The sequence below is a fragment of the Carcharodon carcharias genome, chromosome 2, assembly GCF_017639515.1.
Source record: "Carcharodon carcharias isolate sCarCar2 chromosome 2, sCarCar2.pri, whole genome shotgun sequence".
NCBI classification, from domain to species: domain Eukaryota; kingdom Metazoa; phylum Chordata; class Chondrichthyes; order Lamniformes; family Lamnidae; genus Carcharodon; species Carcharodon carcharias.
In genome coordinates this window covers 32,145,557-32,160,090 of record NC_054468.1, presented here as the reverse complement: position 1 = coordinate 32,160,090, position 14,534 = coordinate 32,145,557, and the positions used below count along the sequence as shown (strand labels likewise).

Below are 14,534 nucleotides of genomic sequence, written 5' to 3'. Positions count from 1 at the left end.
GTTTTTGAAAGAAGCCTGGTCAGAGTCTCTTTTCTAGGTACTAGGAGTATAGGTAAACAATTGGCTATTTCGGTGAGAAAATTAAACATTTAAATTAATGGTATGGCCTGCGGGGTAATGGGGCTTGATAATTTATGCACTCCTCCCATCCCGGTTGTAACACTGCACTCAATTCTTCCAGGACTTTTGGCCATGAAAGGGGCATTCATAACTTGGTGCAAACAGATTGGATAATCAGCCTGCTAATCCTTCCAACTATTCCCTAAAAGGAAAAGTGTATGTGAAGACACAACACAAACAAACCAATAGTTTGATTTAATGCTAAACTGTTTGCTGGTATCCATAAGATATATTAACACTCATGTCCATTTATACTTCCTGGTGCAATTATGTGCACAGGCTGGAGAAGCTGATGTTTTTCTCCTTAAGAGCAGAGATGGTTAAGGGGTGATTTGATAATCACGAAGGCTTTAGATGGAGTAAATAAAGAGAAATAGTTTCCAATGGCTGAACAACAAGAGGAGCCAAATTTAAGATGATTAGCAAAGAACCAGAGGCAACATAAGGAAAAACTTTATGGAATGACTGTAACATTTGAAATGCACTGCCTGATGGGCATTTCTATTTCTGTTCAATTAAAGTTGATTATTTCAGCTGATTATCAGTCAAATCCTTACAAGTTGAAGTTGTTGCAGATGGGAAGGAGCAACAAACGAGTCTTGCTGTGGAAGATCAAAGGTTGCACCTTCAGCGATGGCTCCTGGATATGCTGCTGAGGGCCAACAGAGTCAGAGGGCTGTATTGTTCCTGACGGGAGGCAGAAGATAGTTGGAGTCAGTAGGAAAGGGTGCTTCGACGTAGCAAGATGTCAGCAGCAGGAACATGGTGCCACGTACCTGGATACAATGCTGGCAGCAGTTCAATGACCTAAGCAAGGCAGGAAAGGTGAAAGAAATGGTACATTCCTCTACATACTTATTTGTCTTTCTTTACTTTGATTTAGCAAGCCTATTGCAACACAGTGGTCCTCACACCAACCCTGCAAGGTTTCCAGGCAATTCTTCAACCTTTACCTTTCCTGTTTTAACAACTTGCCTTCCCTCAGGCTCTTCAACTAAGTGGGGAATCTCCATCACTGTCTCTTTTCCTGCTCTGGGTCTTCTTTTGTCACTGTTTAATTTTGGGAAGAAGGTATCTGCCAACCCAATTTCTGGGTTATTCTTTGGGTCTGTTTGAGATTCTATTGGTCCTTCCTGGACCTCTGTTAACTCAACAAGGCAGACGTTAGGCCAGTAAAGTTCAAGTAGCTCTCTTAGAATCTATAATGATTGAGGTAACTAATTCACCCTTTTGCTTTACTGCCAGTCAAGAATAATTTCTGAGGAGGAACCCAATTCCTGCTATTGATAGCTCGAGGACAATTCCTAACATTATAGAACACAAGGTGAGGTCACACTGTAGGGTGTTTCGATGGAGGGGGACAGACATGTAACCCCCCCTCATGCCACTGATCAGCGCTTTGACTTTCAGGGAGGACTTGGGGTGGGTGGGTGTTGGTGGGGGTTGGTGATGGGTGGGGTAGGCTTATGTTTCCCTCCAACGTTAAGGGCTGAGTAGCCCCTATGTCCTGGAGGAGTAAAACGGACTTGCTCACATCCTGGCATGGATACAGGGTTGAGCTCTCTTGGAGTTTTTCTGGCCCAGCCATGTATAGGACCATGCCCTCTGAAAGATAAATTTCTGCAGCGAGGGTCCCTTCTGCTCTGCTGCACTAGCTATTGGTGCAGCCTTCTGGGGACTACTCTTATGGAGCCCAAGTACACCCTCAGCCTTTGTACACCCAGCATTCAGGTATGGCATGAACTATTTTATTACAAAGGAAAAACATCAGTCACCGGATGTTCTCTTTTTGCGCTGGAGGAGGACTCCTCACATCAGTGTAGAATCAGCGTCAGAGCACAAGATGCTCCAAGCTCTGATCAACTGGATGCAGATTCTTAACTGCGGGAGCCATTTAGAAAGACAATACTTCAGGAGCAGCAGCAAAGAATGTGCGAGAGACTAGCAGCATTTCCAGTTGCACTGTGTACACTTCACAGGATCACAGAATCACAGTGCAGAAGAGGCCCTTCGGCCCATCGGGTCTGCACCAACACGTGAGAAACACCTGACCTACCTACCTAATCCCATTTACCAGCACTTGGCCCATAGCCTTGAATGTTATGACATGCCAAGTGCTCATTCAGGTACTTTTTAAAGGATGTGAGGCAACCCGCCTCCACCACCTTCCCAGGCAGCACATTCCAGACCCTCTGGGTAAAAAAGTTTTTCCTCACATCCCCCCTAAACCTCCTGCCCCTCACCTTGAACCTTTGCCCCTTTGTGACTGACCTTTCAACTAAGGGGAACAGCTGCTCCCTATCCACCCTGTCCATGCCCCTCATAATCTTGTACACCTCGATCAGGTCGCCCCTCAGTCTTCCCTGCTCCAACGAAAACAACCCAAGTCTATCCAAACTCTCTTCATAACTTAAATGTTTCATCCCAGGCAACATCCTGATGAATCTCCTCTGGACCCTCTCCCGTGCAATCACAGTCTTCCTATAATGTGGCAACCAGAACTGCACACAGTATTCCAGCTGTGGCCTCACCAAGGTTCTATACAACTCCAACATGACCTCCATACTTTTGTAATCTATGCGTCAATTGATAAAGGCAAGTATCCCATATGCATTTTTCACCACCCCACTAACATGCCCCTCCACCTTCAGAGATCTATGGATACACACGCCAAGGTCCCTTTGTTCCTCAGAACATCCTAGTAACATGCTGTTCATTGAATATTTCCTTGTCAAATTACTCCTTTCGAAGTGTATCACCTCACACTTTTCAAGGTTAAATTCCATCTGCCACTTATCTAACCATTTGACCATCCCATCTATAGCTTCCTGTAGCCCAAGACACTCAATCTCACTGTTAACCACTCGGCCAATCTTTGTGTCATCCACAAACTTACTAATCCTACCCCCCACATAGTCATCTATGTCGTTTATATAGATGACAAATAATAGGGGACCAAGCACAGATCCCTGTGGAACGCCACTGTACACTGGCACCAGTCACTAAAGCATCCTTCTGTCATCATCCTCTGCCTCCTACAACTAAGCCAATTTTGAATCCACCTTATCAAATTACCCTGTATCCCATGTGCATTTACCTTCTTTATAAGTGTCCCCTGTGGGACCTTGTCAAAGGCTTTGCTGAAATCCATATAAACTACATCAACTGCATGACCCTTAACTACACACCTGGTCACTTCCTCAAAAAATGCAATCAAATTTGTTAGGCATGACCTCCCTCTGACAAAAGCTATGCTGACTATCCCTGATCAAACCTTGCCTCTCCAAGTGGAGATAGATACTCTCCTTCAGAACTTTCTCCAGTAGTTTCCCTACCACTGACGTGAGACTCACTGGCCTGTAGTTCCCCAGCTTATCTCTAAAACCCTTCTTAAATAGCAGAACCACATTAACTGTTCTCCAGTCCTCTGGCACATCCCCCATGGTTAGAGAGGAATTAAATATTTGGGTCAGAGCCCCTGCGATCTCCTCCCTTGCCTCCCTCAGCAGTCTGGGACACAAATCATCTGCACCTGGAGATTTGTCCACTTTTAAGCCTGCCAACACCTCCAATACCTTGTCACTCCCTGTACCAATATGCTTAAGAACCTCGCAGTCTCTCTGCCCAAGTTCAATACCTTCATCCTCATTCTCTTGGGTAAAGATGGACGTGAAGTATTCATTCAACACTCTAGCGATGTCCTCTGGCTCCACCCATAGATTGCCCCCTTGGTCCCTTATGGGCCCTACTCTTTCCCTGGTTATCATCTTCCCATTGATATACTTATAGAATATCTTGGAATTTTTCCTACTTTTACCAGCCAAAGCTTTCTCACAAATGCCTCTGCTGATTTGCTTCCCTTGTACCTGCTAAAAGCCTCTCTTTTCCTTCTCATCGTAACCTGAATATCTGGTCATCCATGGTTCTCTGGGCTTGTTATTCCTTCCTATCACCCTAGAGGGAACATGTTGAACCTGTACCCTCCCCATTTCCTTTTTGAACACCCCCCACTGTTCCTCTATAGATTTTCCCACAAGGAACTGTTCCCAGTCTACCTTGGCCAGATCCTGCCTTATTTTAATAAAACCTACTTTCCCCCAATCCAAAACATTTTTTTGCAACTTGTCGATTTCTTTGTCCATAACAAACTTAAACTGTACCATGTTGTGGTCGCTATCACTAAAATGCTCGCCCAACACCACCTCAGCCACCTGTCTGGCTTCATTCCCCAGAATTAGGTTCAGCAATGCACCATCCCTTGTTGGACCCTCTACATATTGACCTAAGAAGTTCTCCTGTACACATTTCAAGAAATCCACTCCATCCAAGCCCTTAACACTATGTCTATCCCAATTAATGTTGGGAAAGTTGAAATCACCTAATATAATTACCCTATTATTATTGTTTTTACACACCTCCACAAATTGTGCAAATATTCGCTCCTCAATTTCCCACTGACAATCTGGGGGTCTATAATAAATACCTAATAACGTGGTTGCCCCCTTTTTATTCCTAAGCTCTACCCACAAAGCCTCATTCAATGCCCCCTCCAAAATATCATCTCTCCCTACTGCAGTAACTGACTCCTTAAGTAATAATGCAATGCCTCCTCTTTTACCCTCTCCCCTGTCTCACCTGAAGATTCTGTATCCTGCAATGTTGAGCTGCCAATCCTGCCCTTCCCTCAACCACGTCTCAGTGATGGCTACTATATCACAATTCCACGTGTCAATCCTCACCCATAATTCATCCATTTTACCTGTAATACTCCTGTCATTAAAGTAGAGGCCATCCAGCCTTGCCTTACTCCGTTGAAGCTAATTGCAACTGTACTCCCTCTAACTTGATTGTTTTACTGTATTATGATTTGCCTCTATTCTGCTAACATTGTGCCCCCTCCCCCTGCCAAATTAGTTTAAACTCCTCCCAACAGCACTAGCAAACCCGCCTGCAAGGATGTTAGTCCCGCCTGCTCAGATGTAGGCCGTCCCACTTGCACAGGTCCTACCTTCCCCAGAAACGGCCTGTGATCCAGGAATCTAAAACCCTCCCTCCTGCACCAACTCTTAAGCCACGTATTCATCTGCGCTATTCTATTTCTGAGCTCACTAGCACATGGCACTGGGAGTAATCCAGAGATTACAACCCGAGAGGTCTTGCTTTTTAGTCTACTGCCTAACTCCCTGAATTCTTGATGCAAGACCTCATCCCTCTTTCTACCTATGTCACTGGTACCAACATGTACCATGGCTTCTGCCTCATCACCCTCCCCTTCAGGATGCCCTGCAGCTGTTCAGTGACATCACGGACCCTGGCACCAGGGAGGCAACGTACTATCCTGGAGTCATGTTGATGGCCACAGTAGCAAGTATCTGTTCCCCTATCGAATTCCCTATTACTATTGCTCTTCGTCCCTTCCTCCCCTCCTGTACTGACAGGCTGGTTGTGGTGCCAGAAGCTTGGCTCTGTCCGCACTCCCTGGAGGAACCAGCACCCTCATCAGCCTCCAAAACGGAATACCGATTTGCGAGTGGGTCCCCAGGGGCCTCCTGAACTACCTGCCTGTTTCTCTTGGACTGCCTGGTGGTCACCCATTCCCTTCCTTCAAAGTCCCTTCATCTGCGGTGTGACACCTCTAAACGTGCTATCCACGATGCTTTCAAACTCACGGATGCTCCACAGTGTCCCCAGCCACTGTTCCAGCTCTGAAACCCGAGCTTCCAGGAGCTGCAGCTGGACACACTTCCTGCACACATGCTGGTCCCGGGCACTGGAAATGTCCCCGGCTTCCCACATGGAGCACGAGGAGCACACCACAGCTTTGAGCACTCCTGCCATGACTTATCCCTTCAAATTAAACTTTTTAAGTCAATTACTCTAGGGTCCTTCTTTCCTGATCTTCTTTACTGTAGAATATACAAACTGTAGATCACAAAAAAGACCTTAAACTATAAACAATTAAAGTAGTAAATACCTTACCCACTACTTACCAGTGATTCCTTTCCCTTGTAGCCTCTCCTGCTGCAGCACGCTCTGAAGATTTAAGAAGTTGGATAGCAAGGAGAAAATGCAAAGAGCACCTCATCCCCAATGCACCAAATTGCAAATACCCACTCTGGCTGTGCCCCACTCAGGATGTGCTCACTCTCCTGTTCATGTGTCTTGCAGAGAGATTGGAGGAGTTTGTCCCAGGCTTTTGTAATGATGTCTTTGTCCATGGACAGACTGGCCACCTGCATAAAGCATCAAACGTGGCTGTCAAACAAATGCATGCAGGCCCTTGCCAATGGCTTGCACAATGAATGCCACTTTAAATTGGATTCATGATGCCTTGGCCAAGCAAAGTGCTCACAAGCTCATTGCAAGCCGGAAGTGCAGCTGGAGAGCATGAGATGAATAATGGCACAAGGGAAGAAGGAAATGGAGACCAAGTCAGTACCTACAATGGTGCCTTCTGTTCCTATAGCCAAATCAGCCCCTGAACAGGTGCTGGTAGAAAAGTCCTTGGCATGGCCCTCATGAAGCCTGAACCCCAGGAGGCCAAGAGCATCAGAGCAGGGACTGGATGATAAAGAAATTCTTCCTGAAATCATAGATGGGCAGGAAGTGTTGGTAAAGAGAAGACATTACACACTATAGTGAAAGCATTGTTCTCTAATGCAGATTTAATGCTGTAGAAGTCACATACAAAAAGGGGCATCAGTTTCTCATTTTTAATCTCCATTGCAGTGAGCAAATGCTACTTTGGCAGCCTCTAGTAAAGCAGTCTTGTTCCAGCCTGCTGTGACCATCTGATACAACAGAGCCTCCTGAGACACGGAAGTTCTGACATGTCAAGGAAGCTTACCTCTGCCCGTAAATCCTGTGATGATTATGACACCCTAGGAGCTGCACCACTTTGCTCATCCCCTCTCTCCTGTGGAGTTACAGGTCAGTTAGCAGCAACTATTGTTGATGCAGGTCACGATGCTGCTGCTGGTTGTCTTGGTTCTCGTCTGAGGTACAAAACTTCAGGAGCACCTGTACTAATCTGAAGGATCAGAACCCCGAGTGCAGACAGACCTTCAAACTTCAAGTTGAAGTGACACGTTCACAGTGTGAACCAACCCTTTAACACAAGCAGGTGGGAAAATAGCTAGGAATACTGAGTAGTTGTTAGCATATTTCTGTCATGGCTACAAGCTCCTCAATCACTGCTCTCTGCTCACCTTGCTTTCATTGTTAAGCTCCAGGAAACCTCGGAAGCCAGAGCCAATGGAGTCAAAGTCAAAGTCCAACTCCAAAATCCACATTACTATCACTAATTGAGCAATGAATATAATGAAATCGACAACACACCTCATGTGGGCGTTGCCATATTCAGAGCACCGCTGCTCACCAATGTATTTCTAGAGAGCAGTCCATACTGCATCAATGCCAGAATTTTCCATTTATCACAGCATCAATCTTGTGAACTTAATGAGAACAGTGCCATTGACCTTAGAAATTGAATTTTGAGCCCTCAGAGCTATTTCAACCATCCTAACTTAGATTATAAGAAAATGCACACAAGGCTTGCAACTTTTGCATCAGCTGACCAGAGGTTACAAAGACAACTTAATCAGGTTTTTTTTCAGTTTTTATTAGAATTGACAAAAACTAAAACTTCAGAAGGAACCAAAATTGAACAAAATGATTTCACCTCAGAAATTGGGCACTTCTTTTCTGAAACTGTAAAAAGAGTTCATTGGGCCTATGAAAGAATGAACAGCACAAAGCTATAGGCATTAAAGTGTCAGCTGTGTGCTCCAATCCCAGGCTTCTATGAAGATTCACTCTCAAATGTGCAGCCATTGAAACTCTAGAACTTCTGTCTTGGTTCTGGGACTCTCTGCATCTGGACCAGTTTTCCAAACCCACCTCTACCAGCGTCATAATCTGTCCTATATTCATCACGTACCTGCAAAAAAACAAATATATAAAGGAAATAAAACTGCATGTTGCCACAAATGCAGATGAATTCGCTCTCACGTTCTCTGCCACCTATTTCTGTAAGGGCATATATTATTGGCTAATACACTGTCTACAAGTCAAAAATCAAAATACATCTCCCTGCCCTCCACCCTATCAAAGAACTTCTCCCTTCAACTGGCTTAAAAACTCTTACATTTTAACTTTTCTTCAGCTCTGATGAAAAGTCATCAACCTGAAATCTTAACTCAGTTTCTCTTTCCACAAATGCTGCCTGACCTGCTGAGTTTTTCCAGATTTTTTGTTCTTGAATCAGAATAAAACCACTTGTTCACTAAAAGCTGTTCTAAGTCCCAACCAGGTAGGCAATGACAGTATTCCTTTTATTCAACTTCTCCTAAAATTTGGCTTCTATTGCTCCTGATATGGAGAACTGATTGATGGGTATAGGTACGTGATTTCCAACACACTACTGTCAACAGGATTGGACTATTCTATAATTAAACAGACTGAATACCAAATGTCAATGCTATATTCAGGGGAAAACTGAAGACTTCACCACAAAAAATCCTCTTGCTGTAACAGAAATTAACTTGAAGGAGTAATTGTTACAAAAATAGTTAATACTTGGATGAAAGACAAAGGTTGAATTTCAGCGAACTGGGGATCATAATCTTTTCATCGTCCACTTAAGAGCAGAGTTGACAATTCAGAAACCAACTAAACAAAATTTGAACTTGACGCCAGACCATTAGATACAGACAGTTAGTTCATCCCATAATAGACCAAATGGTTAGAAGTGTAAATGTCCCAGTGAGAAATGAAATGAATTCCCATCAATACATCATCACTGCATTGCGCTTCCTTAAAAAATGTCAATAGATCTCCAAACACACACACACACACACACACACACACACAAATTAACAGTTAAGATTTTGAGTTCCAATTATACTGGTGGGCTCACATGTAAATGCATCACTTAGATTTTTAAAAGGAAAACTAGAGACAAATGGCATCGGGGCAAACCAATCTGATCTCAAGGTTCCATCCCCAGACATTTTTAGCTCTGCAAGATTCAGTGGTTCATGAGATGCTCTTTATGTTCTAAACAGAGCAATTAAAGTTCACTTGAAATTAACAGTGTATATAACAATAATAATTCCAGTCATGTACAATATGAAAGTGCTACCAAACAATTCTTAAGGGTTAACAAACGAGTCCAAATCATGATTCAACTGCAGGAACTGATTATATTTTTAAAAACAATGCCCACTAGTCAATAACGTAAGTGATGCTCCACTTGTTATAAACATAGGTAAAATAAATGTTTTTGGGATTCACACAATGGTGATAATTGCTTTAGTGCATCACAACATCATAAATTCTCAACATATTGCTGCCTTTTAACACATTTTATGACAAGAGTTATTCCAGTTACATTGTAAGGAAATTGAAATTCTCACTATGAAAAATAAGTTCAACCAGAAAAATATACATTTTCACTCCACTAAAACGAAGATCGTGTTGATTTTTTTGTGTTTTTATTTTGATTTAATCTTAGGAGATTTGATTGCATGCACAGTATCATATGGAAACAACATACCTGACCACCGGATTTCCCTCGCCCAAACTGCCTGCCTTCTCTGAAGCCAGTATCCCAATCTGTTCTGATGATCCGATCATCTAAGCGTGTTCCATTAATAAATCTCATGCATTGTTCAGCATCACTACGTGTGTAATATCTAATTAAATCATTAAGGATAAGTCACTACACAAACAAGTACTGATGCATAAAGATAGGAATTCATCAGCAATTAACCTTTCCTTATGTTTCTGAATGAAATTTCCATGTATCTAGATGAGGCATATCAATATAGGAATGGAATACTTCCATGCTCTTTACACATGATTCTCATGTTATACACCTAGGTCTGGGATAATGCAGGCACATGTGCAAAATAAAGCTCCCGTTTTAGGTGCCTCCTACAAAGACAAAATTGAAAGACTGCTTCCAGGTTTATGCCAATGCCACTCTAAATAAGCCTTGAGATGTCCAAGGGTGCGGGATGTTCCCAGAAAATGTAGTCCAATATAGAAAACTGACTGGCACTCACTAAAGTTAAAAAAAAGTATTAGAAAAAAATAGCACTAATGACTGACAAATGGCCAGGGCCTGATAGTTTTCACACCAGGGTTTTAAAGGAAGTGGGTGAGAAAACAGCAGGTGACCTAGCCATAATCTTGCAAAACTCTCTTAATTCAGGAATTCTCCCTTTCAGATAGAAAAATTGCAAGTTATTTAAGAAAGGTGAGCAAGAGAAACCAGGAAATGATAGTCTAACATCTGTTGCGGGAATATTTATTTAAATCTTTAATTAAGGAGAGAGTGACTGAACACTTAGAAATTTGACCTTTTAGAGAGAGGCAACATGGATTTCTAAAGTCTAGCTTATGTCAAATGAACGCCATCAAATTTTTTGAGGAAACAATTAAAGCTATAGACAGGGGAATGTTGGTAGATGTAGTTTCTTGGACTTCTAGAAGGCATTTATTAAGATTTCACATGAAAGACTTAGCAAAAATTAAAACTCTGGATTTGGAGGTAAATTATAGACTTGTTCAAGAGATTGGTTAGACAGTAGAAGACAAGAGTACAGATAATAAGTATGAACTCAAATTGGAAGGAAGTGACTAGTGGTACCTCACAAGGATCTGTCCTGGGGCATCAACTATTCACAAGGGTAATATAATCCAAAGTCTGCTGATGACAAATATTGGTGACGTAGTCAGTAGTGTAGACAGGAGCCTAAAACAACAAAGAGACATTGATAAATTGAGTGGACAAAGCTGTGATGGATTTCAACACAAATAAGTGTGAGGGGTCACCTATTTTGGACCAAAAAAAGATAGATTTGTGTTCATTTTATATAAATGTTGAAAAGCTGGGAAGAGTGGAAGTCCAAAGGAATCTAGGGGTCCACATGCACAGAAAATGTCACTAAAATGTAATGGATAGGTACAAAAAAAGTCAAAAAGGACTGTAGAATGTTTAGAACTAGATGGCTAGAATATAAAGAGGAGGAAATTTTACTGCAGCTACACAAAGCCTCGGTTAGACCATATCTGGAGTAATTCTGGATGTTACAGCTTTGACAGTTTATATTGGCTTTGCAAAAAATGATGTGCACAGTTACCAGAATGTTAACAGGGCTCCAAGAATTAGATTCCAAGAAACGGTTACATAAACTAGGCATATATTTCCTGGAATAGGTTAAAGGGTGATTTGATTCAGCTTTTTAGGATTTTGAAAGTTATTGATAGGGTAGATAAAGAGAAACTTTTGTCCTGGTGGGGAAGATTAGGACAAGGGGATATAACCTTAAAAATCAGGGCTGGACCATTCAGGAGATAAGTTGGGAAACACTTCTCTATGCAAAAGGTGATAGAAGTGTGGAACCGTCTTACAAAAAGCAGTAGATGCTAAGTTAATTAATAATTTTAAACCTGCGATCGCTAGATGTTTGCTAGCCGAGGGTATTAAGGAGTTAAGGCGGATGAATGGAATCAGGATAAAGATCAGCCATGAAGTCACTAAATGACAGAAAAGGCTTTTGGGGGCTTCCTATCCTTCTTTCAGATGAGACCTTAAGCCAAAGTCTGCCTTCTTGGTGGAAGTAAAAGATCTCATGGCACTATATTGAAGGGTACGGGAGTTATCGCTAATGCCCTGGCCAACTTTTATCCCTCAGTTAACAATATAAAACCAGATTATCTGATCATTATCCCAATGCTGGTACTGAGAGTTTGCGGTGTGCAAACTGCTGCCGCATTTCCTACATTACAACAGTGACTACACTTCAAAAGTACTTCATTGCCTGTAAAGCATTTTGGGATGTCTTGTGATCATGAAAGGCACCAAAGAAATTCTTTTTAGGGCCAAAAATCCTTTATACCAGTATTCTATGGTTTATATATCCAACTGAACCAACTGTTATTTTAAAAAAAAACGATCTTAGCACAGGAGAGTATAAAAACTTGACTTAGTCACACATAAAAGATACTCCACAAAACAGAATCCACATGAAGTTTTCTTGATTTTGTCCAAACCCATGATGATTCTCTTAACGTCACCACTTTTCGAGAAGAGTTCGTAGATCTGTTCCTCAGTAGTGTAAAACGACAGATTCCCAACATAGAGCGTGCAGCTATATCTCAGCAATTTGTCCTGCTCATATCGGCTTCCCTTAAGAACAGAGATTTATATTTAAAGTCAGGACAAAAAAAAAACCAAAATATATTCTGCATAGTAGCACAACCCTGCTATCTAATGAACGATATTAAGGGAGAAATTGAACATTGTACCTAATTTTTAGGGGATGAATTTCAGCTCACAAACTCCCAAGCCCAAAGTATGCCAGATGCCAAAGTGGAATCTGGTGACTTCTGAGTGGTCTCTTGAAATAGATGTTAAGTACCTTGCATTGACAAATTGAGATTTAAATCATGCCAATGAATTCAAGCACATGTTCAGACCTGTCATATCAGAAGCCAACATACATTGAATTTTCTCTCCATTATCTGCTAATTCTGTCATCAATTCTTAAATCCAACTTATGACTAGTAACAGGTAATGGAGTGTAACAACCAGGCTTAATGATGGCAGTCTCACTTGAGTTTGTTATTCACATGTCCAAACTCCATATCAAGCGGATGAGAACATAAGTTGACAATTCAGCCAGTACTGAGGGAGTGTTGCATTGCTGGACATGTCATCTTATAGATAAGACCCTAAACTGAACCCAGTTGCTCAAATGCACAATAAAGATGCCTTGGCACGATCTGAAAAGGAACAGTGGAGCTATGCCTCAATCATCACCTTTAAAATTAATTAACTGGTCATTTATCTCCTTGCTTTTTGTGGGATCTTACTAATGTATGCTCCCATACAAAACTGTACTTCAAAAGTAATTAAGTGGCTGACGATCATAATATCAGATTAGAAGTGGACCATTCAGGCTCTTGGGCTGTTGCATAATTTTATTGAATCATAGCTGATCTGTTTCTCAACTCAATTGATCCACTTCCCTAGATACACTTACAGGATAAATATCCCTAGCACTCACTCTTGGACATTTTAATTGTCCCAGCACTCAGTCTTTTAAGGGGAGTATTTCAGATTTCCACCAACCTTTGTGAAAAGCACTTGATTTCAGTCCTGAATGACTTAGCTCAAAATTTAAGATTTTGCCCCTTGTCCTGGTTTTTTCTCAGTGGAAATAGATCTTTGCATCAACCCTATCAAATCCCTTTACACTTTTACACCTGAAGTAGATCATTTCTCAACCTTCTGAACTCAAAGGAATACAAGCCAGTTCTTATGCAACCAGCCCTCATAAGTTAACCTTTTTAGTCCCAGTATTTGAATTTGCACTGTTCCCCCACCAAGATCAATATATCCTTCCTCAGTTGGAGTACCATAAGCTGAATACAACACTCCAGATATCATCTGACCAAGGCTCTGCACAACAAAAGCGCAACTTCTGCTCCTTTCAATCCTCTTTGAGATAAAGACCAACATCCCATCAATGATTTGACTGCTTTTTGTTACCTGTACACAGACATCCAAATCCCTTTGCTCCTCTACAGTCCATGCGTTCTTACCATTAAGAAATTATTCTTACTTGCCTTTCTCAGATCTAAATCCATAGTCATAGTCAGAGTTTACAGCACAGAAACAGACCCATCGTAATCCAACCTCAGACTTGCCCACATTGAACTAGATCCGCCAATTTTCGCCACTCGCTTAAGCTAAGTTCATTCGTAATTTTCTCTCGCTTTTGCAAACTTATATTATGAGGCACAGTAAGTGTCAAACACAAACTCCGTTCCTTGATCCAAGCCGTGCTGAGGATGTAAAAGGCAACTATTTCATTGGCACATGGAAATCATTTTTTTTTTCAGAAAATGGAACTGAATTATCTGGGAGTCTAGAGCCGGGGGGGGGGGGGGGGGGATAGAGCCCAGGCCAGGGGTCCAAAGATATACATATACCGTGGCACTAGTGCAGTTCACTGTCTAGTTACTAGCTGATTATGATTGGACAGGCACAGCCGGAGCAGGCTGCCTGGTTACCAGTCAGTTATCAATGACTTTCTGTCAGTTACGTGAACACGTTACCCGAAAGTGCTGGTCCCGGTATTGACTCAGCTCCACATGGGAGTCACTGTTGAGGGCGTTCAGCACGACAGACATCACGCCGGAGAGAGAAGAAAACGCAACTCCCGCCGAACGAGCGCTTGGACTGGAGCAAGGAAATAACCGGCACGTGACAGGAAGCCGTTCCCCCTCCTCCCCCCTTTAAACCCGTCCGTGCGGCCGCCGTGTCCGTGCTGATAGTTCCCGGGATTTCCTGGCTGGACGGCGAGAATTAACGCCCCACTTAAGAATCAGAGAAAATGTCA

General features: G+C 42.3%; 1 protein-coding gene across 1 annotated transcript; it reads right to left on the bottom strand.

Moving 5' to 3' along the window:
- Nucleotides 1–7,678: 7,678 nt before the first annotated feature.
- ncbp2 (nuclear cap binding protein subunit 2) lies at nt 7,679–14,414 on the bottom strand. Its single transcript, XM_041176582.1, has 4 exons — nt 14,251–14,414; nt 12,135–12,316; nt 9,677–9,815; nt 7,679–8,059 (listed from the first exon to the last, which is right to left on the bottom strand). Exons 1-4 carry the CDS (start codon nt 14,323–14,325, stop codon nt 7,961–7,963), a joined length of 495 nt encoding a protein of 164 aa, XP_041032516.1. The 5' UTR covers nt 14,326–14,414; the 3' UTR covers nt 7,679–7,960.
- Between the last annotated feature and the right edge of the window lie 120 nt (nt 14,415–14,534).